At 40.7% G+C, this 27,107-nt stretch overlaps 3 protein-coding genes across 9 annotated transcripts in view; 1 reads left to right on the top strand and 2 right to left on the bottom strand.

The window, feature by feature from the left end:
* Positions 1-6,388, bottom strand: part of si:ch211-267e7.3 (ADAMTS-like protein 2) — a 17,884-nt gene extending 11,496 nt beyond the window's left edge. For both annotated transcript variants that reach the window (XM_044369140.1, XM_044369141.1), the window contains exons 1-3: positions 6,247-6,388; positions 1,284-1,376; positions 387-490 (exon numbers count right to left, since the gene is read on the bottom strand). In XM_044369140.1, the coding sequence (XP_044225075.1) occupies positions 387-490; positions 1,284-1,376; positions 6,247-6,339 (290 nt within the window). In that variant the 5' untranslated portion in view covers positions 6,340-6,388. The remainder of the gene's footprint in view (positions 1-386; positions 491-1,283; positions 1,377-6,246) is intronic.
* Positions 6,389-8,764: 2,376 nt separating this feature from the next.
* Positions 8,765-18,469, top strand: rnf2 (ring finger protein 2). 6 transcript variants are annotated; one of them, XR_006406488.1, is made up of 11 exons: positions 8,765-8,870; positions 11,802-11,898; positions 12,312-12,478; positions 13,040-13,122; positions 13,927-14,059; positions 14,163-14,262; positions 14,606-14,778; positions 14,951-15,140; positions 15,466-15,563; positions 15,831-15,938; positions 16,028-16,639. XR_006406488.1 is itself a non-coding variant. In XM_044368535.1 (10 exons), exons 2-10 carry the CDS (start codon positions 11,812-11,814, stop codon positions 18,316-18,318), a joined length of 1,038 nt encoding a protein of 345 aa, XP_044224470.1. In that variant the 5' UTR covers positions 8,765-8,870; positions 11,802-11,811; the 3' UTR covers positions 18,319-18,469. The 6 variants fall into 6 exon arrangements, 5 of the variants coding, with proteins under 5 accessions (XP_044224470.1, XP_044224468.1, XP_044224471.1 ...); XM_044368535.1 differs by lacking the exons at positions 15,831-15,938; positions 16,028-16,639 and adding an exon at positions 18,306-18,469 and having other exon boundaries at positions 12,318-12,478; XM_044368533.1 differs by lacking the exons at positions 15,831-15,938; positions 16,028-16,639 and adding an exon at positions 18,306-18,469.
* Positions 18,470-21,687: 3,218 nt separating this feature from the next.
* LOC122994525 (actin-related protein 2/3 complex subunit 5-like) lies at positions 21,688-27,107 on the bottom strand. The gene is made up of 4 exons (XM_044369256.1): positions 26,838-27,107; positions 24,409-24,481; positions 23,914-24,090; positions 21,688-22,487 (listed from the first exon to the last, which is right to left on the bottom strand). The coding sequence occupies exons 1-4, from the start codon at positions 26,975-26,977 to the stop codon at positions 22,425-22,427; spliced, it is 453 nt and encodes a 150-aa protein (XP_044225191.1). The 5' UTR covers positions 26,978-27,107; the 3' UTR covers positions 21,688-22,424.

Here is a 27,107-nt window from a genome sequence, read left to right as displayed (position 1 = left end):
GACAGTAGAAAGAAAGAAGGGAAGGAGGGGTGAGAGGCGGGGGGGGGGGGGGGGGGGGGGGGGGGGGGGGGGGGGAGCCAGCAGTGAGGGCAGAGTGGCGTTAATCTTGGTTGACAGAAACTTCCGCAAGTCTGACAGGGGGAGGTCAAAGGTAACAAGATGGCTGGCTACACACACACACACACACACACACACACAGCCATGTCTCTACTGACTCCTCCACATTGAGCTATTCCGGTGTACATACCTTTATGTTTCTGAATGGCTATTCTTTCTATTTCTAACACCAAACCCCCCCCCCCCCCCCCCCCCCCCCAATCATATTCATACAGTCTAATAACATGTGTGTACATCTGTATTTTGAGAATCTCTTTTATCCACATCACCTCTGTATGAGACAGTGTCTCTCCTGACTCCTCACGCCTCCTCCGCAGCTTCTGGAACAGGATGACCAACTGGACCACTCCCCCCACCATTGAAACACCTCCTCCTGGGAGAAAACACACACAGGAAAAACAGTCGGTAAAAAAAAAAATCTAAAAAGGTGTCGCTACCCTAGAGCTAATGACTGTAGATGGCCTTCAGGTTGACCTCTTCACCACAACAATCATTGATCCACCTGTCAGTATCACGCTCCATCTTACCCTTATTTGTTTAACTCTAACTGTAACTGTGTGAACCAAATGTAAACAGAAGCTATAGGATTTTTGGAGCTCTGGACACTGGTCGGGTCAAAGTAGTACCTTCATGTAGCTTTGCTGCAGCTTATACTGAATTTAAAACAGGACGATAAGATGTCAGTTAAAGAGCTGCAGCACCACCGAGGACATTTTTGGACCTGCGGTACCAGTCGAACCTGAGCCACCTAGGCAAGGAAAGTGACAGCAGACTATGTATAGAAAAGGTTTCGTATACATCTGCCACAGCTTAGTGAGGAAACACTGTCCTGGGAAACAGAAAAAGGGGAATTTGTACTAAAAAAAAGCCCATAAATCTGAAAGATACTGTTTTGATTTGTGTATGTGAGACTGCTGGAGACTCACAGTGGCTTTAGCTGAACTTTACAATGCGTTCTCACTCCCAGTATGGACGTGAGGAATGATTACAGCAACCAGTGACTCTTTGTGAGTTTTGTGTTAATCAAGAGCACACATACTGACTACAATTAGGACACATTACATTCATATTACACATTCTAAAAAGTGACATAATAAAACACATTAAGAGCATGTGTGTGTGTGTGTGTGTGTGTGTGTGTGTGTGTGTGTGTGTGATTATAGTACCTTGTTGTTGTGTGTCTGTTTGACGTTGGGACTTCCATGGCTGTGTGATTGTAGATGGATGTTATGCTGCTCCACCCTCCCTTCACTTCTGTCCTGGCAGACACACACACACACACACACAAACACACACACACATGAACATGGAACACATGTATGACAGCTCCGCACTTCACAGCACCCCAAACCTCCAGCTGATGATGCCAACTACCTGTCTGAAAATGACGTGATGTCACCGGGCTAGATCGTTGCTTTTTCAAATTTCAAAATAATACAGGGCGGTGTTTCTTTCTTGAGGAAACTATTTTGGCAAAGTGTAAATAGTACAGCGTTTTGGAGCGCATATCAAAAAGGGACAACGGCATGATCTTCATTTCATAGTTTGGTCAAGTCGTGGAATTGATGCTAATTAGCTACAGCTGTGCCGCTGACAGTCGTCATAGCTTGAAAAGTCAACTGAACTTTCATGAGACTTTTTGTTTCATGAGGTAAAACATAAAACCTTTGTAGCAAAGTGAAGTGTTTTATTAAATGTATGTTGTTGGTCACAAAAATATGCTTCTAAGGTTCATATTTTAAGATTTTTTTCTGTAAATGATGTAAATTTCATCTCAGTTTCCTTTGAGCTGACCTTCATTTATTCTACACACTGGCTGACAGACGGCGTATTTAGCTTCAGCTAATAACTTGTGAGCTAGTCTTCCAGTTCACATACTACATAAATAATCACCTTATATATTTCTCTGACAGAATATTTAAATATTCATGTAATTACAACGACCGGATGATTCTGTTGTTGACTTGTGGAAACAGCCTTGCTCTTATTTTGAAATATTCCGCGTTTTCCACACTAGAATAACTGTAAACTACTCCAAACTAGACAGCATTTCACTTTCTTGAAGTGTTCCAGTGTTACTGGCTTTTGTCTTCTATATTTGTCTTAATCAACTAATCCCATGTGCAGACTCAAACCAACTAATAACTCTTAATTTGCTAACAAGCACTGTCTGTATTCACAGTCTGATATATCTTATTCCTCCACTGTTGTCCAAAAAAAAAAAAAAAGATGAAAACACATCAATGAGCCACATTGTTGCACTGAATGACATGTTCCTTCATCACCATGAACACACACTCACACACACACACACACACTGCAGTTTATTTTGACTTGATCACCACACACACCATCCTGCTGCCAGAAATACTCACTAGAGCACCAGATGTGGACCAAACCCACTAATGAAAATAGTCCCCAATAAATGCACTGTTTCCTCCTGTTTGACTAATCTTTGCTGGAAACTGTAGTGGCAGAAAATACTTTTTTAAAAAACTAAACTATATATTTGTGGCTCGTTTTTTTTTTTTTTTAAAAATGTAGATCTTCTGTAGGATCTGGTGGGTTTTGGGGCTGAGTGCAACAGGAAGTGTTGAGAGAAAGAACCTTGTTGGTTTTGAGCTTTTCATGAGATTTCCTGACATTAAGTAAAATATAGAATGACATCAGACTTTTATTTTGAGAAGAATGTGAATGATGATCGATGTAAACGTGTAGAAAAGGTTCATCAGCGCTGAGAGTTCATATGAGCATCTCATGTTTACGTACAAGGATGAAGATCAAGCGTAGGTTGCTGACACACGCTCGTACTCTGAGGTGTGATTTAAAGGTGAAAGACTTCTTTAAGTGAGTCCAGTGTGAGGTTGGTGCTATTTTTTTTAATCCTTCAACTGACAAACACACACACACACACATCAAGGCTCAAAGTCCCACTACTGTGTTGTCTTAACACTGTCCTAACAAGCCTACACAGGCTGCTTACAGATTAGCCTCTGGCTAATTCACACTACCATAGTGTGTGTGTGTGTGTGTGTGTGTTTGGATATCTGTGCCGGTTGAAAATAGACGGTAATGGTCGCTTTCTATCAAGCTATGACAATCAGTGTTTGGATGACAATGGGTCGGACATCGTTTCAAAAAGAAGACACACGTTAATGTTTGGTGGGATGACACGTAGCGTCGGTGCCAGCGCCTTCTCACGCTTCAGTGACTAAATGAAAGGCTGGAAATTACCTGTGAGATAGTTTGTTAGATTGGAAACATCCTGTGAAAAACAAGGTTTATGTTCCTGAGTAAAAATCTGGGGGGTTTGAGGTCAAATCAGGACGTGGTACTCTCTTTCTTGATAACCTGTAATGTGCACCATATTCCTTCCACTACAGCCTTCTCACACTGGACATAACTTACAGTGGTGTGTTTACATTTATGATAGAAATCAACGTGACCATTCATAATGTTGTCTATGAATCACCCACGTTCCAAAGTTCTTTCACATAAAGAAAAAAACCAGCTCAAATAGATCAAAGCAGGATTCTAAACAGATTGGAGGTATGGAGTAGAGCCCAGCTGATATCAACGTGAACATGCTTTATTATACAGTATATAAACTGTACACAGCGCACGCAGCCGTTTAAATGCAGTCCAATTAAGCGATTCGTCTCTCCGCGCCTTGATAGGAAAAATAACAAGCGCTATGCGATGTTACCGCAATGAATTTAAACCTTTAAATAGAAAGCATGACCTCACTGTTGCTATGGTGCATTATGTTTGTGTGGTATAATGTGCAAAGACTGCTTTAGCACTGTTGGAAGACAATGTCTTTCAATAGTCTTTGCCAAAAAAAAAAAGCTTATTAGATGTCATGCCAGTTGTTGTGTGTGCTACACAACTTTCTTTTTTTTTTTTTTATTGCTGCCATCAATTTCATGTGTTGTCAACTTCATCTACAAAAATCAGCTTCACATCCAGAAAGCCAGGGCTCTTTTAAGTTCACTACACAGTGTGAGTTTTTTCTTTTCATTTGGCAGGAATGAATGGATTGAATGATAAACTCAGTGCTAACCAGACAAATATGGGGCATTTTGTCAGTTATCTCTAGGGCATGAATGTTCAGCCCATTCATGTGTGTAGAAATCAAGCAGTGTTTGTGGTTTAAAAAAAGAAGGACTGTGAGCACTGGTGGTTACCACAGCTGAGAAAAAAGTGTCTGCAAACAATTGTTTGCGCAGCCTTTGGTAATGCATCTGTTAAGAGTTTCAACCATGAGACCCCAAGACACCCCGATAGGCTGGCTGGCTGCTGTCTGTCACCATGTTTGTCTTCTTTACATGGTCAGAACTGTGGAAGCCAGCAGATCAATCTATTAGTTGGTCATTTAGCTAAGCTGGGCGTTTAGCCCACAGTGAACAGTAGCCAAATGGTCAGTCAGTGATGTAAGTCCCCGATTGTTAAGACAGAGGTGTTTTTCTATCCTGCAATCTATCAGACTGGAGTGAAAATGTTTGCTTCCCTGATAGTTCATGTCTATTTGACAGACTGAATTACTCAATCACATAAACTGTACCAGGCCGCATGAAGAAAGACCATTTTTTAAAACAGCTGCAACTAACACATTTTTTCATTATTGAGAAATCTGTCGATTATTTTTGCGATTAATTGGTTAGTTGTTCGGTTGCTAAAATGTCAGAAAAATGTCGATCACTGTTTCCTAAAGGCCCACGCTGACGTCCTCAAATGTCTTTTGTCCCGACGAACAGACCAAAACGCAAAGATCATCACTTTACTGTCACACAAGACTGAAGAAAGCAGAAAATATTCAGATTAGAGAAGCTGGAATCAGATGGTTGTTTTTTTTTTTTAACTATTTTTCTTTATAAATGACAAACTATCAAAATAGTTGGTGATTAATTTAATAGTTGGTAATTAATCGATTAATTGACTAATGGTTGAAGCTCTACAATTTTGTTCCTACAACAAGGAGCTGTGTAGTTCAATACTGCCTTCAGGGCTGATTAAAGGGGATAAAAATCAACAAAACTATAACTGAAAATATCACTGGTTATGATTTCTGACAAAACCGCTCATTGAATTTTATCATTGTGTGGCTGTTCATTCAATCTTACTGGATCTCAGTGTAACTTAGTTGCCAGTTTAAGAGAGGACCTGAACAAGTAATCAACAACATGAAAGGCAGAGAGGTGTTTGCTGACAAGACAATGTGAAACTGAGTTAAGAGACAACACACTATTACACTTAATAACACAGGATCTTAAATGAACCTGTTACCAGCTGCCTGAACTTCAAAACATTAATATAGCAGCAAGAATTGCTTCTGTTACATCCAACAGGAGAAGTGGTGAAGTTCAACAAAGCTGCTGTTTAAGCTACACCCTCATAAACAAATTGGCAAGTTGAATGGGGGGAAGCTGTATGACAGTCCAAACATCCAACCCCCCCCTCAGAAAATGTTTTAGTCTGGTGACTAAGATAAACCACACATTAAAAGAGGTCACGTTCATTTGATCTGCTTTGTTTTGAGCTGAATTAAAGTAGTAACTTTGGGGGAACTTCGTTCTACAGCATTATAATTGCTTTGGAGAATGGGTGCACTAAACACCGTGTCTCATTTACATCATTAAGTCATTTCACTGCTGCCTTGTTTATGGTCTAGATTAACACATCTTAGAAACTCGTTTTTACAAGCCGTTACCGTTCATTCCTTACCGCAACATGCATCAAAGCATCCCAAAGGCGTTAATTCAACAAGTATGAACTTTTCGAGGAGGTTCGCCGAAAGGAGCAATGTCACTGGTAACAGTTAGCTTACCTTCACATACACTGTGACACTGTGGTTAAATGGCTGTTCGAAGCCCAAACTACTCCAGAGACTGAAACGACTTCAGACATCAGCGCTGTGTTGGTCATATCTTAACCGAAGTGACGAATGACTTCAATTATTAATTTAAGGTGAAAACTAGACAGTGCATTTGACGATAAGCAAGGCAGAATGAAAGTGACAGACTTGTGAAGTTACTACTCTCCATTGGAGCAAACTACCCAGTCCCACGTTCAGCTTTCAACCAATGGACACAGCGTTGTGAACAAACCGCTACTCCGCGAGCTACTTACCTTAACGGGCCAGTTGTTCGTTAGCGGGAGAACCGGGAGGTGTAGCAGGAGAAAGGAGCAAACCGGGAGAGCTAAGCCTCCGTTACCGAACATGGTTCATTCATGTCATGGACCGACAGCACTTCCCCTCCCCTTACCTCCGCTCCCCTCCTCACTCCTCTCCCTCTGCCCTCCTTCCTCCTCCCATTTTCGACCCCCTTTTGATGTGGCGACGCCTCTCGCTCACACGCTACACAGACCTTCCCACTTCGTTTCATTCTTTACAAAATGTGGATGATTTGTATTAGTTTTTTTTTTTTTTTTTGAAAAAAATATGTTCAGTCATAATAGCCGTTTAATAACCCTAAAGAGTAAAGAAAAAGTTATTTCATTTAGCTTATATTTAAAAAATATTTCGTTTTGTTCCGTTTTAGTTAATTAATTTGAGTCAGTCTACCTTGTTGTGTTTAAAAAAAAAATAAATAAATAAATGAAACGAGTTATTGTTGAATTTCTACACTTCACTACAAATAAATGTGTGCAGTTATCATTTTTTAAAAATGAGGATCTTTCTGATCAATTTCTAAAATGTTTTCCAAGGCCTACTTTTATTTATACTTTGTTTATTACTGTTCATTTTCGCCCATCCAGTCTTATCGCTCTCGTTTTTTTTTTTTTTTTCTCCATTGTCCGTCTATTCATTACTATTTTTAGGCTGCCTTTTGCTGAATTCTGCAGAACACTGTATGTCCCTTCCAGCCTCAGAAATGTCAACCTGTTTCTACGAGGCTCTATTTAATCCTACATTTGATCTTATATCTGCTAATGGCCCTCCTTGCTCCTCTTGTTGTGTGTTCAATCATTATAACACATGACAGCTGCGAGGAAGCCATACTATATTGTGTAAATGCACAATCAACAATGACTGCAGAATATATAAGCAACTGTCAATTTGTACAGTAGTGAACATGCTTCTCATTGAAATATACTTATTTAAACATTGAAACAAAGGTTTTATTCACCTAGACATCCAAAAAACTTTCACACAAACAATTTCAGACATCTTTTGACCTGCAAATCACCAAATTAATACTCATGGGTACTTAACATCTGTAATACATTTCTAATAGGCTACACCAGAGCTCTGACGTCTTCTAGTGGTAATAATGTAAAACTACATCACAGTAGAGTGGACCCTGAGTGAATGAATGAATGCATGAATGAATGAATAAAGGCCCCAATCTGTGATACTGAAGGGGAGCTATAAACGAAAGACTGATTAATCGATTACATTCTCAAAAAAATTGCTCTTACATGAATCCCTTTGCCCTTCACAGTTCAGGCTGCTCATCAGGATCTGTGTGATGTGTTTGACACCGTCTTCTCCCTCACCAATACCAAACACTGAGACCAGAGGGAGAGAACACATTACACCCGTCCTTACATTGGTTGCTTGTCAGTAGGCTATAGATTTTTATTTTTTTACTTGTTTTTGAAGCATTTGCATCAATCTACTTGTCTGACATGCTTGCAAAGTATGAACCATAGGTCTATGACCCTTCAAGTCCTGTGGCATGAGTCTTTTAGTTGTTTATTACATTCTTATCATTTTCATTTATTGTGTGCGTTAGCCTCAAATTGTTTTACTGTTTACATTTGTTCCGTCTTATTGTCAGCTTGTCTGTCATCTATGAAGCACTTTGAATTGCACTGACCTGTATGAAAGGTACTGTGCAAGTAATGTTTAATTGATTGATTGATTTGCATGGTTTACCTCTTACCTTTTTCAGATCTTGTTGTATCATTGGATCACATATAGTGCGACCATGGACCTTGTGTTTTTCTATTTTCTCAAATATCTAATTTGAGATGGAAGGTTGTTAGAGAGTGAATGTGAATGTGCACACATGGCCAGGTGCCAGAGTACATGAGTGAACTCTTAACTCCTTACTGTCCAAACAAGCCTCTTAGATCTGCTGGGTTAGGTCTGCTAGCTGTTCCAGAGTCCAGGTTAAGGTCAGTGGGTGATCGAGCTTTTACTGTACTGGCACCTCAGCTTTGGAACAGTCGTTAGTATTTGGTCTGCTGACACTGTTACTGCTTTTAAATCCTGTGTTAAGACACGTTTTGACAGACTTGCTGTTTTGCCTGACAACTAGTCTTATTATTATTATTATTATTATTATTATCTTTACATAATACAGCTCTGTTGTGCAACCACCTGATTTTAAGTTTATTTTAATAGTTTTATTTGTTTTACCTGTTGGATGATTTATTTGTACATTTCTTTTATACGGTCTTTTAATTGTGTGCTTGTATTTTGCTGTTTTTTTTTAATGTTTTTCTTTTTATATTTGATTGATTTTTATCCTGTCTATGAAAAGCACTTTGTGCCCCTAGCTTGAAAAGTGCTGTACAAATAAAATTATTATTATTAAGATATGCTCGTTCTACCTTATCATGCACCTCCATTAATTTTTTTCCCATTTTGATTCGGGGCCCCCGGGATCCCGACACATGGACCCATGCCCGGACTCTTCTGGTATGGTGCCTACATTTCCCAGACTACATCGCTGCTGGTGCATTCGCCATATTGCCTTCGCCTAAACGCGCTGGCTGGATAGGCAGTATCCACAACTGAAAATGTAAGTACAGAAAACAACCATATTTTAAGCAAGCTAGGAATATTTCGCTTCTATGTCTGTATGTGTGTAGCATCGGCGGTTCACGTACGAGTTTGCAGCTGTTAAAACGTTGAAAATAAGGTAAAAAAGCACACAGCTGACCTCAGGAGATTGGTGCGTCGGCTCGGGCTCTGTTGTTGTTTTTCCCTCTTGTCACAGCGACAAATTACAGTCACTACTCCCTCGCTATATTTTAGATATTAGCGTTTTGTGCGGGTAGCTTTAATATTTAAATTGTCATGAAGGAACTGTTTCACACGCCTGTGAATTCGTCGTCTTCTATCGGCTACATACATGCTATATCTTGAGCTTATTTCGCCTCTAATGTGAACGTTACGAAGAATAGCTAAGTTAGCCGATTGGGGTAGCTAGTTAGCATCAGCCACCACAGAGATTTTACGTGAAATATGTCTATTAACTGTAATTGATTTGCTAGCACCAGTAAGATTTACTTAAACAAATGCCAATGTATACTCCTTGTCTTGTGCTAGCTTGCAAAACTATATGAAAATATGAAAACCATCGACTATATAGTGTACCTAATTTGAGTCAGTTGTTACAATATTTTGGGTTTTGTTTATTGGCATGAATTGATAATTGCGGTACAGAGAATGTACACGTTGTGGTCAAGACGCTCCAAGGTTCACATCTCTGTTGTTTTTGTTTCTCCTGACATTTTTCAGCTTATCCGCAAAGATATACCAGCTTGGCATCGACAAGTCAGTGTGTTATATATGGACCACCCCCCCTTTCACCTCTTGTCTGTCACATGTATGGCAGCATGGTCACACAGCTGCAGATGTGAAAATCTGATATTCGGCTTTTTATCTTATCTATTAGTCTTTTTTTCCAGCGGGCTGTTAGGTAGCAATGCAGCACAAATAGCTCATTATTCCCGATGTCCAGTATGGGTTACCCCTGGTTGACTGGAAGATACTGTATTTTGCTCATATTTTCAAATCACTTACAGAGAGGCAAGAGAGGAATTTTCTCCTTGGTAGTAAAAAAATATCATCGCCAGATAGACAATACTGTACAATTGTTCAGAACCTTTTAAAACGGAAGCGTCTAAAATCAAAATTCATGAGCTTAAATGTCTCAAACATAGAATTATGATATGAAAATTCAATTTTTTGATGTCTTTCCAATTTTGCCGTTTCTTGTTATTTCTTTACTTTTAGAAATCAGGTCATATACTCTAAACCTACAGGGTGCAGGCAAAATATCAAAAATAGATATATAATGTAACGCAGTGCAATTGTCATGTATTTAACAAGAATTCTTGAATAACTAGCCACATAAGAAATATCCTAATAATAAATGTTTTTGGCAGCAAGAACATTTCCTCTGGTGGTGATTTATTTTTCCAAATTAACAAATTTGTGTTTATGAAAGCATGACAATAATAAATTAATAAAATGATTAAAGGCTATGTAAGGCTCAAATTTAGGTTATTAAAATATGTTAGAAAAGTAGCTCTACTCTTAAAAACATGAAAACATGGAAGAGAAGTAGTGAACGTGTCACAAATGCTAATGAACAGCCATGATGAAGAACAGCAGTTGAGTCTTCGCTGTCTGCATGTGGTGTAGCAGCTGGGTGTGAACATAAACCTGCTTCTATTTTATGAAATAGAAATGACTATTATTTCACATAGATTCACTGATCCTTCAATGTTCTTGAGATGCAGCAGTTGAAAAGTAGCAGTTGAAATCAAATCAGAACAGATGTCTGTCTGTCAAGTTGTATTTTTTTACATTCTCTCACGTTTCATTTCTAAACATTTCTATTTATTGCGTTCTTTTATTAAATCGGTCTCACGAAGCAGGAACGAAAACTATCAGAAACCATGTTGTGGTAAATAAACGTGTGTATATGTGTGTGTGAACACCACAGTGTGGCTGTGTAATTTCTGAGTATCTGTCGTATGATAAAAGTGTAGATCTGTGGATAATAAAAACAAACATACACAGACATTTGGCAGGAAAATTGTTTTGTTGTAACTAAAACCTTCTGACCTATCAGCAGCTGTCTTTATTATGTTTTTATTGAAGACATGTTTGCTACATCGTTATGCAAACTGCTGTATAGTTGACATCTAATTTCCTAAAGCTTTTTGTTTTTAAAATGCACATGACAAAGCAAATAAGATCAATATGATCACAAGTGACTGATGACTGAGGTAAAAAAATGATTTATTAGCACAAGACAATTATCCACAAAGGAGTTAGCATTAAACCACTGGCCTTAAAGGATACATTCATGTGACTATTGTCTTCAAACAATAGACAGGTGTCCACATGATGACTGAAACATGTTCTGTTTGCTGTAATTATTCCTCCTGTCTATACTGCACATATCTTTTGTTACTATCCATCCTCTGCAGCTCAACAGAGATGTCCAGAGAGAAACAAAGAGGGAACTTTGAACTAATAAGAGTGAAACTTTAGATATCTACTTTATTTGACTCGTTTGGACGACTGAATCCTTGTGTTCTGCTTCTGATAAACACATAATACATCTCGGCTCTTACACTGAAAGCACATTAGGGAGAAATGATTCCAGCAACTGACACCTGGCATCATATGGGCATTTAGCTGTTAAAAAGATAGCTTCACTATTTTTTTGAACCTATCTTTTAAACTGAATGTCCAAGTTTAATAGTTTGAATAACAATTGAATGAAGTAACTCATTTATGAAAGGTTTTTCTGAGCTCAGGAGGTAGAGCAGGTTGTTCCGTCCTTCCTGTCCACATGTCACAGTGTACTTCAACAACAAGACACTGAACCCCAATGTCTCTCAATGTCCAAGCCCCACCCCCCACCCCCCCAACAATTCACCATTACACCTTTAGATTTTTAAGAAAATCTCATTTTGTTTTTGTATTTCAGTTTTGCAGCGATGACCCAGACAGTTCAGACCAACGGGGTTCAGCCCCTCAGTAAGACCTGGGAGCTGAGCCTGTACGAGCTACAGAGAACTCCACAGGTAACGATTCATACCGGATCACTTCATTCACATCAGTGTCTCATCTCATCATTTCACTTTTTTATTAATGCTGTCATCAAGTTTGTTAAGTTGCAAAAAAGTGAGATGTAGCAGTCACTTTCTCCAGGGATAATGTAACAGCTACTGTACGGTATATGGGACATATTTGATATATATATATATACACATTTGGAGGATCTGGAGCTGCCCCATGCTCCTGAAAATAGAACATGTAGATGTGCAAGATCCAAAAATGATGACTCAGTTATTACAGTTATGAGATTTTGGGGGAGCTGAAAACATGAATCAGACCCTTGAGCTGTTTCCACATCAGCTATGCAACCCGCTCCTCAGAAACCGTAGACGTATCTCCGCGTTTGTACTAATCTACATCGCACTCTGTTTTCGTACTGGCACAGGAGGCTATAACAGACGGACTGGAGATTGCGGTGTCGCCCAGGTCCTTGCACAGTGAACTCATGTGTCCTATCTGTCTGGACATGTTGAAGAACACAATGACAACCAAAGAATGTCTGCATCGCTTCTGCGCTGATTGTATCATCACAGCTTTGAGATCTGGGTGAGTATTTCAAAAACATGTAGGAACCAGGAGAGTTTCTCATGGGGGGTGGGGAGGGGGTGGGGGGGAGAGAACACAAATGTCAGAGCTGCAAGTTAATGACCAGTGGTGACCTATGAGGGCTTCAGAAATCAGCAGACACATTTATCCATGTTAGAGGAGCTGAAACAATTAGAAAATATTCTGTCCCTCACAATGCTCAGTCCTGCCTCCGCTGCTGTCATCAACCATTAAATCATAGAAAATGACATGTTATTACACTGTATGTCATCAGCAACGATGTTAGCTTAGAGAAGCACTTGTGGATTAGTCAGTCATTATCTTATTCCTGTAAACAGTGATGTTTTGTTTTAGTTATGGTTTTCACCATAACTCCCTGAAACGGTGCTGAAGAAAGCCCAAGAGAAGGTTTGTGTAGATCAAGTGTGCAACGTCGGTCAAAAAGAGGCTCCACATAACTGTACTGTTGAAATGAAAATATATGTGTTGCTTCAGTAATAGTAGTCTGTATTGTCAGTTTAGTTTGTGATACTGATGAACATGTTGATCTGTCTTTTTCAGTAACAAAGAGTGTCCTACCTGTCGTAAGAAGCTGGTGTCCAAGAGGTCGCTGCGTCCAGACCCTAATTTCGATGCTCTGATTAGTAAGTGTTTTGTCTTACGGTTTGTTTCCACCGGGCACCGGTCTGCGTCACGTTCTGGCTGCGACACAGCCGCTTTAGTCGATGCTTGTGATCCCACCGGACGCACCGCAAACGCCTTTCAGAAGCGTCCCAGAAGCGGCTCTCCACTCCAGCTCCGCTAAAATTACGTGCCGAGTGTATTTTTGACAGAAGCCGCGTGAAGCTGCGCAGAGCGGATTGAACCAGGGCAGGAAGGCAGACGGAGGAACGGTATAGAGCATCCAGTCGACACTCAGTGCAGACTCCCAATCGTATATCACATCACTACATCAACATTACGTCAAAACCACTGGCAGCAGGCCAGAAGTCAAGAGGACTTCGGTCAGAGGATGTTTGCCACCGTGGACGACGAGAGGGTTCATCTTGGAAGTGGAAAATCACAAGATTTTATGACATAGTAGAAGCACAAAAATCAAGGAAACATGACCAAACCAACAGCAAGTCAACACCAGACAGGCAAAGTAACCTTTTGTTTGTTTGTTGTTCTCTCTCTCTCTCTCTACATATACATATATATATCCATGGTTGTTACACAGATTATCCAGCAGCCTCACAAAGTACAGGCAGCGCTCCGCTTCTGAAACACTCCTGGTGTGGTATGACGCTGTGCGGAGGACGCAACAAAACTGTGTCGTAGCCAGAATGCGACGCAGCCGTGTCTGGTGTCAGTAAGGTTCAAGGAGTCAGCGTTAAAAAGATGGAGGAGGAATCAGATATTGTTTAAAATTCTATCATTTAGTCTTGGTTTCATTTATTTCCCATCAGGTAAGATTTATCCCAGCCGTGACGAGTATGAAGCCCACCAGGAGAGAGTGTTGGCCCGCATTAGCAAACACAACAACCAGCAAGCCCTGTCCCACAGCATAGAGGAGGGGCTGAAGATACAGGCTATGACCAGGTAAACACACACACACACACACACACACACACACATATATAACATAATGCAGACACACATATAGATCTCCGTCTGTTCTAATAACTGCGTTTGTTTGTGTCAGACTGCAGCGTGGTAAAAGACACACAGTGGAGAACGGCAGCGGAGCTGAAGACAACGGAGACTCCTCCCACTGTAGCAACGCTTCTGTCCACAGCAATCAGGTCGGTGATGATGTCACACAACACATGATGATGTCATCTGATGGCATGTGTGCAGCTTCTTTGACATCAAATCACTCTTGTACATATTTTTATCCTCAAAATACATAAAAACAAGTAAAGCAAGTGTCAATCTTTATAAATCCGGTCGTCATTCTGCTCTGACCGTTGAAATATTTAGTGCGACAGTTGCAATCTGGATTCTAGTTAAGTGGTGTAATGATTACATTCAAAAGCAACACACACTTAACAACTGTAAGCTGAGACTCTGAGAACCTGCCTTGCCTCCAGGTGTGGGTTGTCTGTTTATAACTACTAACCATGTAGTTGACCATATTCCTACCAGGAGGCAGGTCCCAGCATCAAACGCACCAAGACGAGTGATGACAGCGGTCTGGATATGGACAACGCTGCTGAGAACGGGGGCGGGGACTCTGTGATCGATGGCGGCGCCAGCGAAATAGAACTGGTGTTTCGGCCACATCCCACCCTGATGGAGAAGGATGACGGTCACAACAGGTGTGTGTGGGGGGTGACCGGTCTTAAAAATGAAAGCACATCTTCACCGTCTTGTAGAGGAGGGAGATGAAATTAGCCACGAGCATCTAGCCACATCTATTTATGTACTGTGTATTTATCAAGAGTGGTTATTTACACACTTGTATCTGTTTGTGTGTGTGTGTCACTGCAGTGTGGAGTTCGTCCCTCGCTACATTAAGACGTCCGGTAACGCTACAGTGGATCACCTGTCTAAATACCTGGCTGTCCGACTGGCTCTGGAGGAGCTGAGAAGAAACGCCGAGGCTAGTCCTGTTAACGTGGAGGCAGCTTCAGAGAAACAGTACACCATCTACATACCTACTGCTGGAAACCAGTTCACTGTGAGTACACACACACACATACATACAAACACACTACCTTTAGACACATTTACACCATCTATGAAAAACCTGATTTAGGGATTGTTGATAAAGATCTCCCACATCCTTTAGCAGAGACAGAAACCTTTCACTCAGTTAATTATACCTTCAGTCATTTGAACAGCAGCTGTTTGCCTGTTTCCAGAGAGAATGGAGCAACTGTTAAGAGGGTTTTTTTTTTGTTCAGCTGAGAAGCAGTAGATGTTTTCTAACTTGTACACATGCTACTACGTTGGATTGATGTAGTGAAGTCCAGTTTCAACCGTTTCATCTCTGTTCATCACAGGTTCTGAACGGTTCTTTCTCCCTGGAGCTGGTCAGCGAAAAGTACTGGAAGGTCAACAAACCCATGGAGCTCTACTTTGCCCCTACTAAAGAACACAAGTAGACACACATAAACACACACACACACAAACACAAACATACACACACGCACACACTAGTAGGAAGTACACAGTTGGACTTGGCTACACTTGTTACACACAGACGAGGAGGAGGAGGAGGAGGAGGAGGAGGAGGAGGGGTGAAGTGTGTCTGAAGGAGATGAGGAGGGTTGGTAAAACCCCCCAAAAGGACTCTTGTAAAAAGAAAACTTTGTTTTATATTCTCTGTTATCTTTCTCTGTGTCTCTTTCTATCTTTCTCTCTGTAGAAGGTAGCAGATCAGTACAGCAGCCAGCAGGTACAACTAAAGAGTTAACGGACTGCCAGCAGTGGTTGTAGATTCTCTCTCCAGCTCTGAAAACCAGGGTTCATTCATGTCAGTCTGAATTGCACGATGCTGTTCTCCAAGTTTAACAAAAAAAAAACAAACAAAAAAAAAAAGTATTATATTGTATTTTCCTTCAGCAAAGGCCCCTTTACACTGTGAGATCTCCTCTGTCCCAAACCAAAGCTGACAACTGTGAGAGAAACATGATGGAAGTATTCAATCCTCGTCTCAACTATCTCAATTCACGAGGTTCCCTCCCCCCAACATCGCAACAAGCTGCTCTGATTAATTGCTGTGAAGTGAATGTACAATGTGATCGATCAATCAGTCCCCCCCCCCCCCCCTCCGGCTGAGCTGAACCTAACAGACACACCTCATATCATCAGTGTAGTTACTACATGACTGTCTAAACAGTCGCCCTCCCTCGTTAAATGTTGTTTTTTGCTGTGTGATGTAGTGCTACTGTTAGTTTTTCCCCTTAATAATATTCTATTTCATAAAATGTAATTATTTCTTCTGATGATCCATGTGAAGTGCCATTTTGTAACATTAAAAAAAACAACAACAACAAACAAAACAGTCCCGGCCTTATGATGATGTCATTTACTGTATTTTTTTTTTGAAAAGGAGCAGCATAGTTGGCTCGCCTGTGCTCGCATACACACTTTTTTTTTTTTTTAACTTCATGCATCCATTCATCAGACATTAATCACACTTTCTGACAGGCCTCAAAAGTGACATCACACAGTCAGAAGACAGACTGGGACCAGTAATTAGTGACTTACTGGTATCACACAGTGTATAAGGGCTTTGAATACTGCTTGATAAAAACGACAGCGTTCACACTGAGAAACTTTGACCAGCAGTGGGCAGTTCTTTCTTTATCAAGCTACACAGATTGGAACTTTTTTTTTTTTTTGTAACGTGTCAAGTGTTTTTTGAGCTTTTTTTTTTTTTTTTTCAATGTCTCTGTAGTCTTTCAAATAAAACTTGTAGAGAACTGTGAAGGTTTGAATGGCTGCAGTGTGTGTGTGTGTGTGTGTGAGAACAAGAAGGGGGAGAGAGAGAGAGAGCATCGAATGAATGGTGACTCTTGAGCGTGACGCTACCAGTGTGAACGCATAACAATCCAGCTGCATCATCAGCAGGGTTTGTTGCTGTGGCCTCAGACTCGCTGTGGAAACCCTGAGTAGTGACAGAGAATCTAACAGCTGTTGTCTTGATCTGTTACCTCGTAGGAACAAACTGTCCTCTTAATATCTGTGGCTGCTCTCTATGGCTTGTCCTTTTATAAATGTCTTTTTTAACATGGGGAGGAAGGAGTGTGTGTGATTGGAGGGGTGGATGGGGGGGTGGGGGTGGGGGTGGGAGGGTATTTCTGCAGCAGCACAGACAGTCAGACCATTACAGTATTCACCATCTCCTTTATTATTTCTACAAACCTACTGTTCACTAGAAGGCGATTGTCAGTCTATGGAGTATTTTATTCTCCACCTGATTGGATACATTGTCGTGCCTACATGTGACGATGTAGCTCTTTTTTTTTTTTTTACCATGTCAGAGAAATGTAAAGTTAACTGTAGGGAGCTTCAAACTTGTTCTAACAAACAGGACACACGTTAATATAGTCAGAATGTACCGCTGTGGCTGCTGCTAACAGCCACCAGGGGGCAGATACACTAATTATATGACTGGATTAATTGATGAATGTGTTGGTGCATCACCATCTGAGCTCACGTCAGGTGTAAAGACATTCAGTAAAGCCTGTCTGGACTTTTGTTTTCACTGCTGTTACATAACTGGATAAGTCAGAAGCAGCATTTTTTTTTTTTTTTTCCCTTTCTTTGCCAGACACACATCACATGTTTGATATTTTTGCAGTGCGTTTCTGATGTGACGCTTTAAAAAAAAAAAAAAAAAAAGTTATAAAACCTACAGCGGTGATGAAAAGAGCAGAGTTTCACATTGTCAGAGCACAATATTGTCACATTCCTGGATAAATACTTCACTACATTAAAAAGACAGAATGCAGCCCATTTTTACCACTTGACTGTGTTCAGTTTAAGACCACTCAGCTGGTATTTGTGAAAATGTATCACTGTTTCCTAAACCTTAGAAACTGACTAAATCATTTGACCTCAATGTCCATGCTTTTTTTTTTCTGAGCATGCAAAGTTCCCTCAACTGTTGCTAGTAAAAAAAAAAAACCTAGTAAGTGGACCTTGAGTTGAGTTCTGGTTCATACCTGCCTGTTAACGTGCCAAACATTTAGCCTCTTGATCAATGAATTGCCAGTGAAGTCAGTTTTAGGTCACATTATGGGTCCAAATGTAGAAAAACCATTTCAAAATAAAGGACTTGTTTAAGATCTGCAATAAAACGTCAGTCCGGTTGACTCCGTTTGTTTTCCCCCAGATCCCTCACCTGAAAAATCAATGAAAACAAGCTTCACTCCCGTCTCATCTGGTACCTGTCTGCCTGATTAGCTGTCTGTCTGTGTGTGTGTGTGGAAACTGTATACTGCATCTTTCTGTTTGGACAATAAACCTGAATCTGTGTGTTCAACACAGAACAAAGAGCACTGCTGCTGCTGCTTGTCGTCTTATTCATTTATTAAATCACTGAAACGAGTTAACAGCTTACAGGATCTTGAGGGGGTTTTTTTTGTTGTTGACTCCATCACCACCTAACATCCGATTGCTAAGATCTGTACTTCAGCTGTGTTTAATCAGCGTGTGTCTCACTTCTTCCTCTCCATATAAAAAGTGAAATTGTATAACAGTTGGTAAAGAGATTTTTCCAAGTGGATAAAAACTGTTTTTTTTCCACAGCTCCCACTAGTTTAGGAGGTTGTTAAATACTGACTTTAGAAAGGTGTGTTCCTGATAATTCTTCCAGGAAATGTTATAAATGTGTATCTTTAGAAAAAAAAATGGTTTCCTATTATCAGTTTAACATCAACACTGGATCACGAAAAAAAAAACAGCCTTAGTTCACAGGGAATCTGGAGTATTAATAATGTATAAAAATCTTTGGCGGTAACGTTAGTTATGAATGTTTTTGTACGTGCTTGCAGGCTGTCAGGACGTCAGGATTGTGCTGCAGGAAGGAGTTTCAGTCAACACAATCACACCTGTAACAAACACTGTCACTACTGCAGCTACAGTAACCAGGAAGCTGGTTCACTACCTTTGAATGAATCATTTTTTCATTGGTTAGTCTTATCTATCCATGTTCTGCTGCTTATCCAAATCCAGGTCACATTCATTCAATTAATTACATCATAAGCAATTTTGTAACATACTGCTTGGAAATACTGCAAAATGTATTATAACACTCAATACTTTTAAGCCATATTGTCTCTATTGGTTAACCATCATACTTCCATACTTCAGTCATTATTAAATTGCATTTATGGGGTATTAAAAGGGTCTTAAAAAGTCTTTAAAGAGTTCAGATTCTTCTTTCCAGCATTGCACAGTCAAAAACCACAGCCATGAACACCATAGCGACAGAGAGTGTGTGTGTGTGTATTAACACTTCATGTGTGATAGTGAAAAACACCCGAGACAGAAATCATTTAAGTATGTGTGAGAAAAAAAAAAACTTCTGTGAAAATCTTTTTACGGTGATGTCTGTTGTTCTTGGTTTAAATTCAGTTCCAACACTGAATCTGAATAGAATAATTAGAATTGGCTCAGATTATGAGTTTTATATGGATGAAAACTTTCCTCTCCTGATCCAATACCAGCGCTCTCACGTCCTGAATATGAAACATGTTTACTGGATTCCTTTTTATGTCAGGTCATTATTAGTAGGAAGCTTTATTTATTCAGGAAATCTCATTAAGATCAAGATCTCTTTTGCAACTCAGACTTTAGAACATGTACACAGAATCACATTCACATCACAATCATCATACACACTCAGACACACTACTGAAAACAATCAAACATAATGAGGAACAGCAGCGAGTAAAACTTTAAAAGTCCCTCATTGGAACAAGTGCTGTGTTACAGTTCAGAGTTTATATGAGGAGCTTTTAGAGCCGAGCTGTTCTGTGATCTGGTGTCATGGTTATCAGCTCTGAGCTCAACTAAGGATGTGAAATAATAGGTCTTATAAAGGAAGACACAGGTGACCTTCAGATAACTCACAGTGGTGAGTGACAGCTGTCTGCTGTAATGAATCAGATAGCGTCCAGAGGTTTAAAGGTGTTGGCGGCAGCATGAGTGTACAGGATGTTAGACTGTAGATTGCTTCCTGCTTTGAAAAGTGAAACCAGCTCTGCTCCGCTACAAGAATCCAATGTGAACTTTTAGTTTTTGAGCGAGATGTTCAACATGAGTTCTGTAGGACAATCAGCTGTCTAACCAAAGTATTTATAATGCTGCACTGTGTCAGTTAGTTCTCCATTTGGAGCATGGATAGGTGGTTTGAGCTCTTGTGAGTTTGAGTTAATAGTCCTGGAGAAGAAACCAGGAGATCACTGCTGCACTCAACACTGAGCTGCTATATGACTGTACCTGATAGCAGAAACAATGATTGATTGAAACTGTATTTAGTGTGGATTGTTCACATCCATCTGATACCTGATCTAGACACCATGTTATACTCTAAACGCCAAACTAGCCAGAATCCAGCCACTTCCTGTATCATACTACTGTTTAACCCTCTCAGTCCCAGCGGAACACCAGCGTCTCCTCCACCGTTTGTGAGGCTTTCAAACAAAGTGTGAAGGGTTCACATTGGTTATGGTAATTTAGCAAAGTATTCACATTCTGGTTGTTCACTCTCGACCTCCATCAGGGGAGAAAGGTCAGCGGTGTGGTTTGATTTGAGTAAAACAGCAGACTTTAAATGTCATTTTCCAGCTGTTATTGATTATGAGGCTGCTGTAAGTCCATTGCTGCTGTCAGTTTCACAGGTTTCATTCAGTGGTGTTACTCTTCTAATATTAGCTATCATAGCTGACACTCTCAGAATTCAGAATATGTATTTTGTAATAATCTTCATCATGAATCTTGAATGGAAATATTCACAAAATATATCCAATATTTCTTTTACTGTCAAATAGTTGTGAAGAAGGCAGTGCAGCAGACCTGTATAAGACCCGTGTAAGATGCACATTAATAGAGGTATGTTTGTTCAGATTCAGATTCTGTAGCATTTAATTGAAAATTATGCAATGACTGCTAATATAGAAATAATCTGAAGTGTTTCTGGTACAGTACTGTGCAAAAGTTTTAGGCACTTTAAATGTTTCAGTTCTTATCCATAATGCGACACTATCAGGGAGGCATCTGATTGGACCCAAGTCTACTCTGTAGAGTGACAATCAGCTAAAACATCCAGCCAGAGTCATAAAGAACTATCTTCATCAACAAGAAGAACAAGGCAACAGATGGTTTGACCTCCACAGAGCCCTGATCTCAACATCAATGAGTCAGTCTGGGATTAACATGAAGAGACAGAAGCAGCTGAGACGCCAAAATCCACAGAAGAAGAACTGAGGCAACTTCTCCAAGATGCAGAACAACCAACCTGCCAAGAACCTGAAACACTGTGTGCAGGTGTACCGAGGAGAACTGCTGCTGTTTTAAAGACAAAGTATCCTCACTTTACTTTTAGGGCCTAAAACTTTTGCACAGTACTGCAGCTCTGACATAACATGGGCAACACTTCTCTTCAGTCTTCAGTGAATTCTTGACAAAAGCTAAACTGAAAAGGTAAATATGGAAACTTATTTGCTTAGCTAATTTGATCCCTGCATTTTTAAAAGAAACAAAACAGTCACTTTCCGCCTTAGCTTTTAGTCTTTTATTGCAGATATAAAAAGAAAAAACATGAGTGGTACTGGTGAAAGTAGAAAAAAACACTCAATGAACAAAGATGTTCAGAAAATTATAATTATTTGGGCAAAAATATATCCTATCCCAGCAAGCACTGGGCAAAAGGCAGGGAAACACCCTGGACAGGTCACCAGTCTATGACAGTCCATCCAAGAGCAATCTTTTCCATTTCATCGACTTGGATGAGTCAGAAGCTTCAGAGAAGAGGAAGAACAGGAAGGAAAGAACCAGAGTGGAGGAGGAGGAGGAGGAGGAGGGGGGGAGATGTTGGAGTGAGCCGGCTGAGGAATCAGAGCAGCCGTGAAGCTGTTTGAAAGAAGCGTGGAGCTTTTCTGGAGAGAATGTGTCTGTCTGAGCGAAGCATCTGAAATGTGTCGGTTCTCTCTGCGTGGTTGGCAAACACAGACAGGGTTTGAGGTGCCAGCACCTCCCTGCCTGCCTGACAGCCAGCACTCCTAAATCCCACAGATGTGAAAAGTGAACTCAAAGAAGAAAAAAAAAAAAAGAAAAAAAAAAAGAGGAAATAACAGCAGGAAGACACTCAGCTCCAGTAGAAAAATAAACAGGAATCATGTCCAGAACCAGAGAAGGAGAAACACGTCCCTGTGATCGGCTCTGGTGTATATGGGCAGATTGTTGACTGACGTCTGTTTCCAGTTGGTTACTGTGAGGTCTCAGAGGATCAGACGGTCTTCCTGGCAGTCAGGACTCTGACTATAGAGCCCACTCCTCCTACTGCCAGAGCCTGAGGACACACACACACACACACACACACACACACACACACACACACACACACACACACACACACACACACACACATCATTCCCAACTTGTACCTGAGCAGACGTCTAATCAGCCAGAAAAAGTGTATGTACTTGTGTTAAGTTCAACAGCTGAAATCTGGAGCTGCAGGGACATGAGACAGGTTTTTAAACCAGTCCAGTTGTTATGTAACCGGGTAGTTTGTGAAGTGTGGGGTGGGGGACTGTGTAGAGCCAAGAAGGACAGATTTGTGACAAGAAAGAGAAGAAAAAAAAAAACCCCAACATTTGATCTTCATCAAGCTAACACATCGAGTCAAAAACATGAATGGTCAGTGTAGCAGGAGAACCTCAAGTCCTTTATGTGTGAAACCTCCAGCAGTTCAACCAAACGTTAACTTACACCATGATAATATCTATTTCACTGACTGCTTTTATTGCAAATGTCAGCCAACATGTTCTTACTGTAGTTGTGTGCACAGTTTTAGAAAGCAATCAATGATTCCACTGAACGTTTGTAGTTATAATCTCAAAGTTCAAATCCCATTTTTGATACTATTTATTGTGTGCATTTTTTTTTTGCAATAGCCATCCGATGTATTTACATTCAGCAATTATTTGTCTATATTGCAGTTTTTCCTGGGAGTGAGTCCACCATCCCTGCACTGGATTCAGTTTGCCTCCCTAAACATGATGGATTAACAAGAAATGGATGCATGCATGTAATCCAGCACAGTTAGATCTCGTCGGTGTCAGCTTCAGGAAATACAATGTGTTTGTCACAGAGGTTAGTGGTCAGTTATCAGAGATGTGTCATCTTCTGCTATTTTTGGATCAGTGAGCTGTTAGCAGTGCTCCTCAGCGAGCTAAACCAGCTGACTGTGTCCCGCTGTTGTGTAGAAAACTCCTCTCAGACTGTGGTTGCAATTATTATTATTAACTTCTGCATTACAACAATGCGAGTTTGTTTGGTTGCTCTGTAAACACAAACTCCAGCTGCTCTTCTCTTGTATTTTTTGACAAAGTAGCTGTTGAGGGAGTGTTGGCTGTCGTATTAAACCGCACCTCATTTCACCACCAGTAACCAACCACGGCTGTCTCCAAATCAACTCCAGTCTGTGAATTTAGGCAATTAATCTGCTGAATAAAATGATGATCATGACTACAACTATGACCAGAAGACCAGGTTAATACATCTGAGAATAAAACTGCTCCAGTCAGTCATGTATGTCTGTACAACTAAACAGATCTGTTACTGTGTGGTCATTTAACCAAATCAAACAATCTGTCTTAAACTCTTACAACACTGCTTCAGTTGGAGCAAAAATCTGTGTTTTCTTTCAACCGTGAGGACAAAATCAGTTGGAGTTTGCATCGTCTTTATTTCGATTGATAGCAGCTACGTACCTTTTCATGCCACAGCAGCAGCACAGCGCTGCTGTTGTCAGAGGGTTTCTCAAAGCCTCTGTAAATGTATTTCATCAGCAGGTCCACTCCGGCTTTGTCCAATGAGCCCACAGCTTTCTCAATGTCGCTGCTCTTAAAACTGCTCAGCACTTTGACCACCAGCGTCTCTGCTCGGTCCTACACACACACACACACACATACACACACACACACACACACACATACATACATACACAAGGGGGATAAGCAATATTACACAACACTTAGGTGAATGTCTTAGCTTTTCCTACACCAAGGAAACCCTGACTTTATGGTGAATGGTGTAAACCGTTTGCATATAGCTTGAATTAAGTGTATTAATGTAAGAAATACACATGATGTACAAGTTTGGACCCACATTTAAGGTTAAGACATGATTTGACATCTTTCTGACATTATAACGGCCCGTATTTGCACACATTCTGTGAAAATGTCAGTGATGATGTACTTAAATACCTTGACGTTCTGGTTCTTGGAGTTGATTGGAGGATTCTTCAGCACGGCTTGGAGAGCTGCATTCATGTTCCCCTTGCAAAGCGACAGTCAAGGACGACACAATTCCACAGGATAGGAATACACATGCATTTCTTTTGTCAAATTAACAAACACACACACACACACCAAAAAAAACACAGTACACTGCTGCCACAGAAAGAAGCACCTGTCGCTTTGCCTCAGAGTCAGGAGAACGGTCGCTGCTTCTTGCCCTTCAAATACACACAAATAAGCGTTAATGTGCTCTTAATTATTGATTTTAATGAGGTCGAGGCAGAAACATTTTTTCATTACTTTGATGCAGAACAACCCCTTTCACAGGCACATATTGGATTATTATTATTGCTGCATTTAAGTGTAGCTGGTTGAGGTGAAGCTAATTTTAATTACTTTATATACTGGTACTTTAAACTATTTTAAAGAGGAGGTTCACAATTTTTCAAGTGTGTCTTAAATCAACAGTCAGGTGTCCATATGAACACTGTAATCATTCCTTTTAAATGACAAGTGTAATAATACAAAGAATACAAATAATTGCATTGATGTAACGCGCTGAGTTCACAGCTGTGCAATATAAGATTATAGATTTCACATTAATATGATGTGCAGTGACTATGAGTGGGATAGAGTCCGTGTCAGTGGGGGTCAGGGTCTTATTGATGAGACCATCTGCAGTTTGGAAGAAACTGTGAGGTTTTGGTTAAGATAGATTGCCTCTTCTTGCTGGAGGAAAGTATTCAAAAAAGTTGATTTTGGGGTGTCTGGGGGGTTGGACATGATCTTGCAGCCAATCATCTTCTCAGCACAGCGGATGATACACTGCAGTCTGCTCTTGTCCTTGGCAGCTGCAGCAGCGTACCAGATAGAGTGATGGAGGAGGTGAGGATGGACTCAATGATGGCGGTGTAGAGGTGCATCATCATTGGCTTTGGCAGGTTGAATTTCTTCAGCTGCCGCAGGAAGTACATCCTTCTTGAGCCTTCTTGGTGACGCTGCTGATGTTTTGCTCCCACTTGAGGTCCTGATGAGGGTTCCCAGGAAGCAGAGGGACTCCGCAATGTCCACTGGGGAGTCACTGGGTGATGGGAGTGGGTGGGGCTGGGTCTTTCTGAAGTCCACAACCCTCTCCATTGTCTTTAAAGCGTTGAGCTCCAAGTTGTTTTGGCCGCACCAGGACACCAGATGGTCGACCTCCCACCTGTAGGCCGACTCATCCCCACCACAGATGAGCACAATGAGGGTGGTGTCATCTGTGAACTTCAGGAGCTCGACGGATTGGTGACTGCCTGTGCAACTGTTGGTGTACAGGGAGAAGAGAAGTGAAGAAAGGATGCAGTCTTGAGGGGAACTGGTCCTGATGGTCCGGGAGTCAGAGATGTGCTTCCCCAATGTTGTGCTGCTTCCTGTCAACAGAGAAGTTGGTGATCCAACTGCAGGTGGAGTCAAGCACGTGCAGCTGGGAGAGCTTGTCCTGCAGCAGGGAAATCCACAAACAGGATCCTGGCCTGGGCTCCTGCAGAGTCCAGTTGCTGGGGGATGAAATAGCGGGCCATACACTTACATTGTAAGTGCGTCATGAAGGGATCTTCTTATGGTCGGTATGAACAGAAGGAATGATTACAGCAAGAAAAACATGTTTCAACTTACATTTGGGCTCCTGACTGTTTTAAGACAGACTTAATAAATTGTGAACCCGTCCTTTAGTGTATGACAGAGCATTATCTTTTATAAGCTTGCCATTAGTTTTGTAATACAAAGTCAAATTGTAATTGACAAAATACTACAGCTGTGAAGTAGTAGTGGTGGAGTAAGAGTACACTATTTCCCTCTGAATTGTTGTGGTACAAATAGCTCTCTTGAATAAATGTATTTAATTAGCTATTTCCACCACTGGAGCTAATTATCCATCAACCCTTGTAAAGTTAACAGCACTGGATAGCAAACAAAGCAAACTAATAAACACTATGACAAATAGACACAACACTTAGGAGTAAAAACGCGTTTTTAAACACTTCCTATCAACTTATTTCACTGCAAATAGCTGAGGCGACCACACCCTCCCGCTGACTGATACCCGGAAACGCAACTCTGACAGCAAACTGAACACATTTTTCCCAATAAATGTCACCCATTTCTAACTTTAAATGAATGCCGTTCAATATAGATATATTTTGAATATTTCAAATGATAATGCAAGGCTGAGAGTCAGTATGTCGGCCTTCTTTTAGCTTCCAGCCACATAATAACAGTACAGACAGTGCACACCAGCCCTGACTGACACAACGGTGTTACGGGTAGGTTGCCTGCAGAAGACCATTAATGTCTGTAGAGGAGCATTAATGTCTGTAGAGGAGCATTAATGTAGAATATAAAGATAAACGGAAGGATATTGTCTGAGCAGACCGTCCACTTCTGATTCGTCGGGTCCACACTGGTTCTCTCCTCCGTCTTCCTCGTCCACAAACTTGTTCTCGTCGTATTCATCTACGTCTACTTTCCTAAACCGGTCGGAAACTGTATTTTTAGCCATATTGGACACAATAGTAACGGCTGCTTAACGTTAAAACAGGCGTTATGAGCAACGGATATTCTCAGTTGCACTGTACCCGGTAACAAATCTACTTCCTGACTTCGTCGCGTCCGCTTCTTCTTCCTCATCT

This window comes from Thunnus albacares, chromosome 12, assembly GCF_914725855.1.
Source record: "Thunnus albacares chromosome 12, fThuAlb1.1, whole genome shotgun sequence".
NCBI lineage: Eukaryota > Metazoa > Chordata > Actinopteri > Scombriformes > Scombridae > Thunnus > Thunnus albacares.
This window is presented reverse-complemented; position numbering and strand designations above follow the sequence as displayed.

Bases quoted from the DNA above. Each gene is read 5' to 3' on its own strand.
- rnf2 (XM_044368533.1), top strand. From the start codon at position 11,812: ATGACCCAGACAGTTCAGACCAACGGGGTTCAGCCCCTCAGTAAGACC. The intron at 11,899-12,311 runs GTAACGATTCAT...GTTTTCGTACTG, and splicing joins AGCTACAGAGAACTCCACAG to GCACAGGAGGCTATAACAGA. The intron at 14,060-14,162 runs GTAAACACACAC...TGTTTGTGTCAG, and splicing joins AAGATACAGGCTATGACCAG to ACTGCAGCGTGGTAAAAGAC.
- LOC122994525 (XM_044369256.1), bottom strand. From the start codon at position 26,977: ATGGCTAAAAATACAGTTTCCGACCGGTTTAGGAAAGTAGACGTAGAT. The intron at 24,482-26,837 runs ATATCCTTCCGT...GTCGCTTTGCAA, and splicing joins GTGGACGGTCTGCTCAGACA to GGGGAACATGAATGCAGCTC. The intron at 22,488-23,913 runs GTACGTAGCTGC...GTGTGTCCTCAG, and splicing joins TGCTGCTGTGGCATGAAAAG to GCTCTGGCAGTAGGAGGAGT.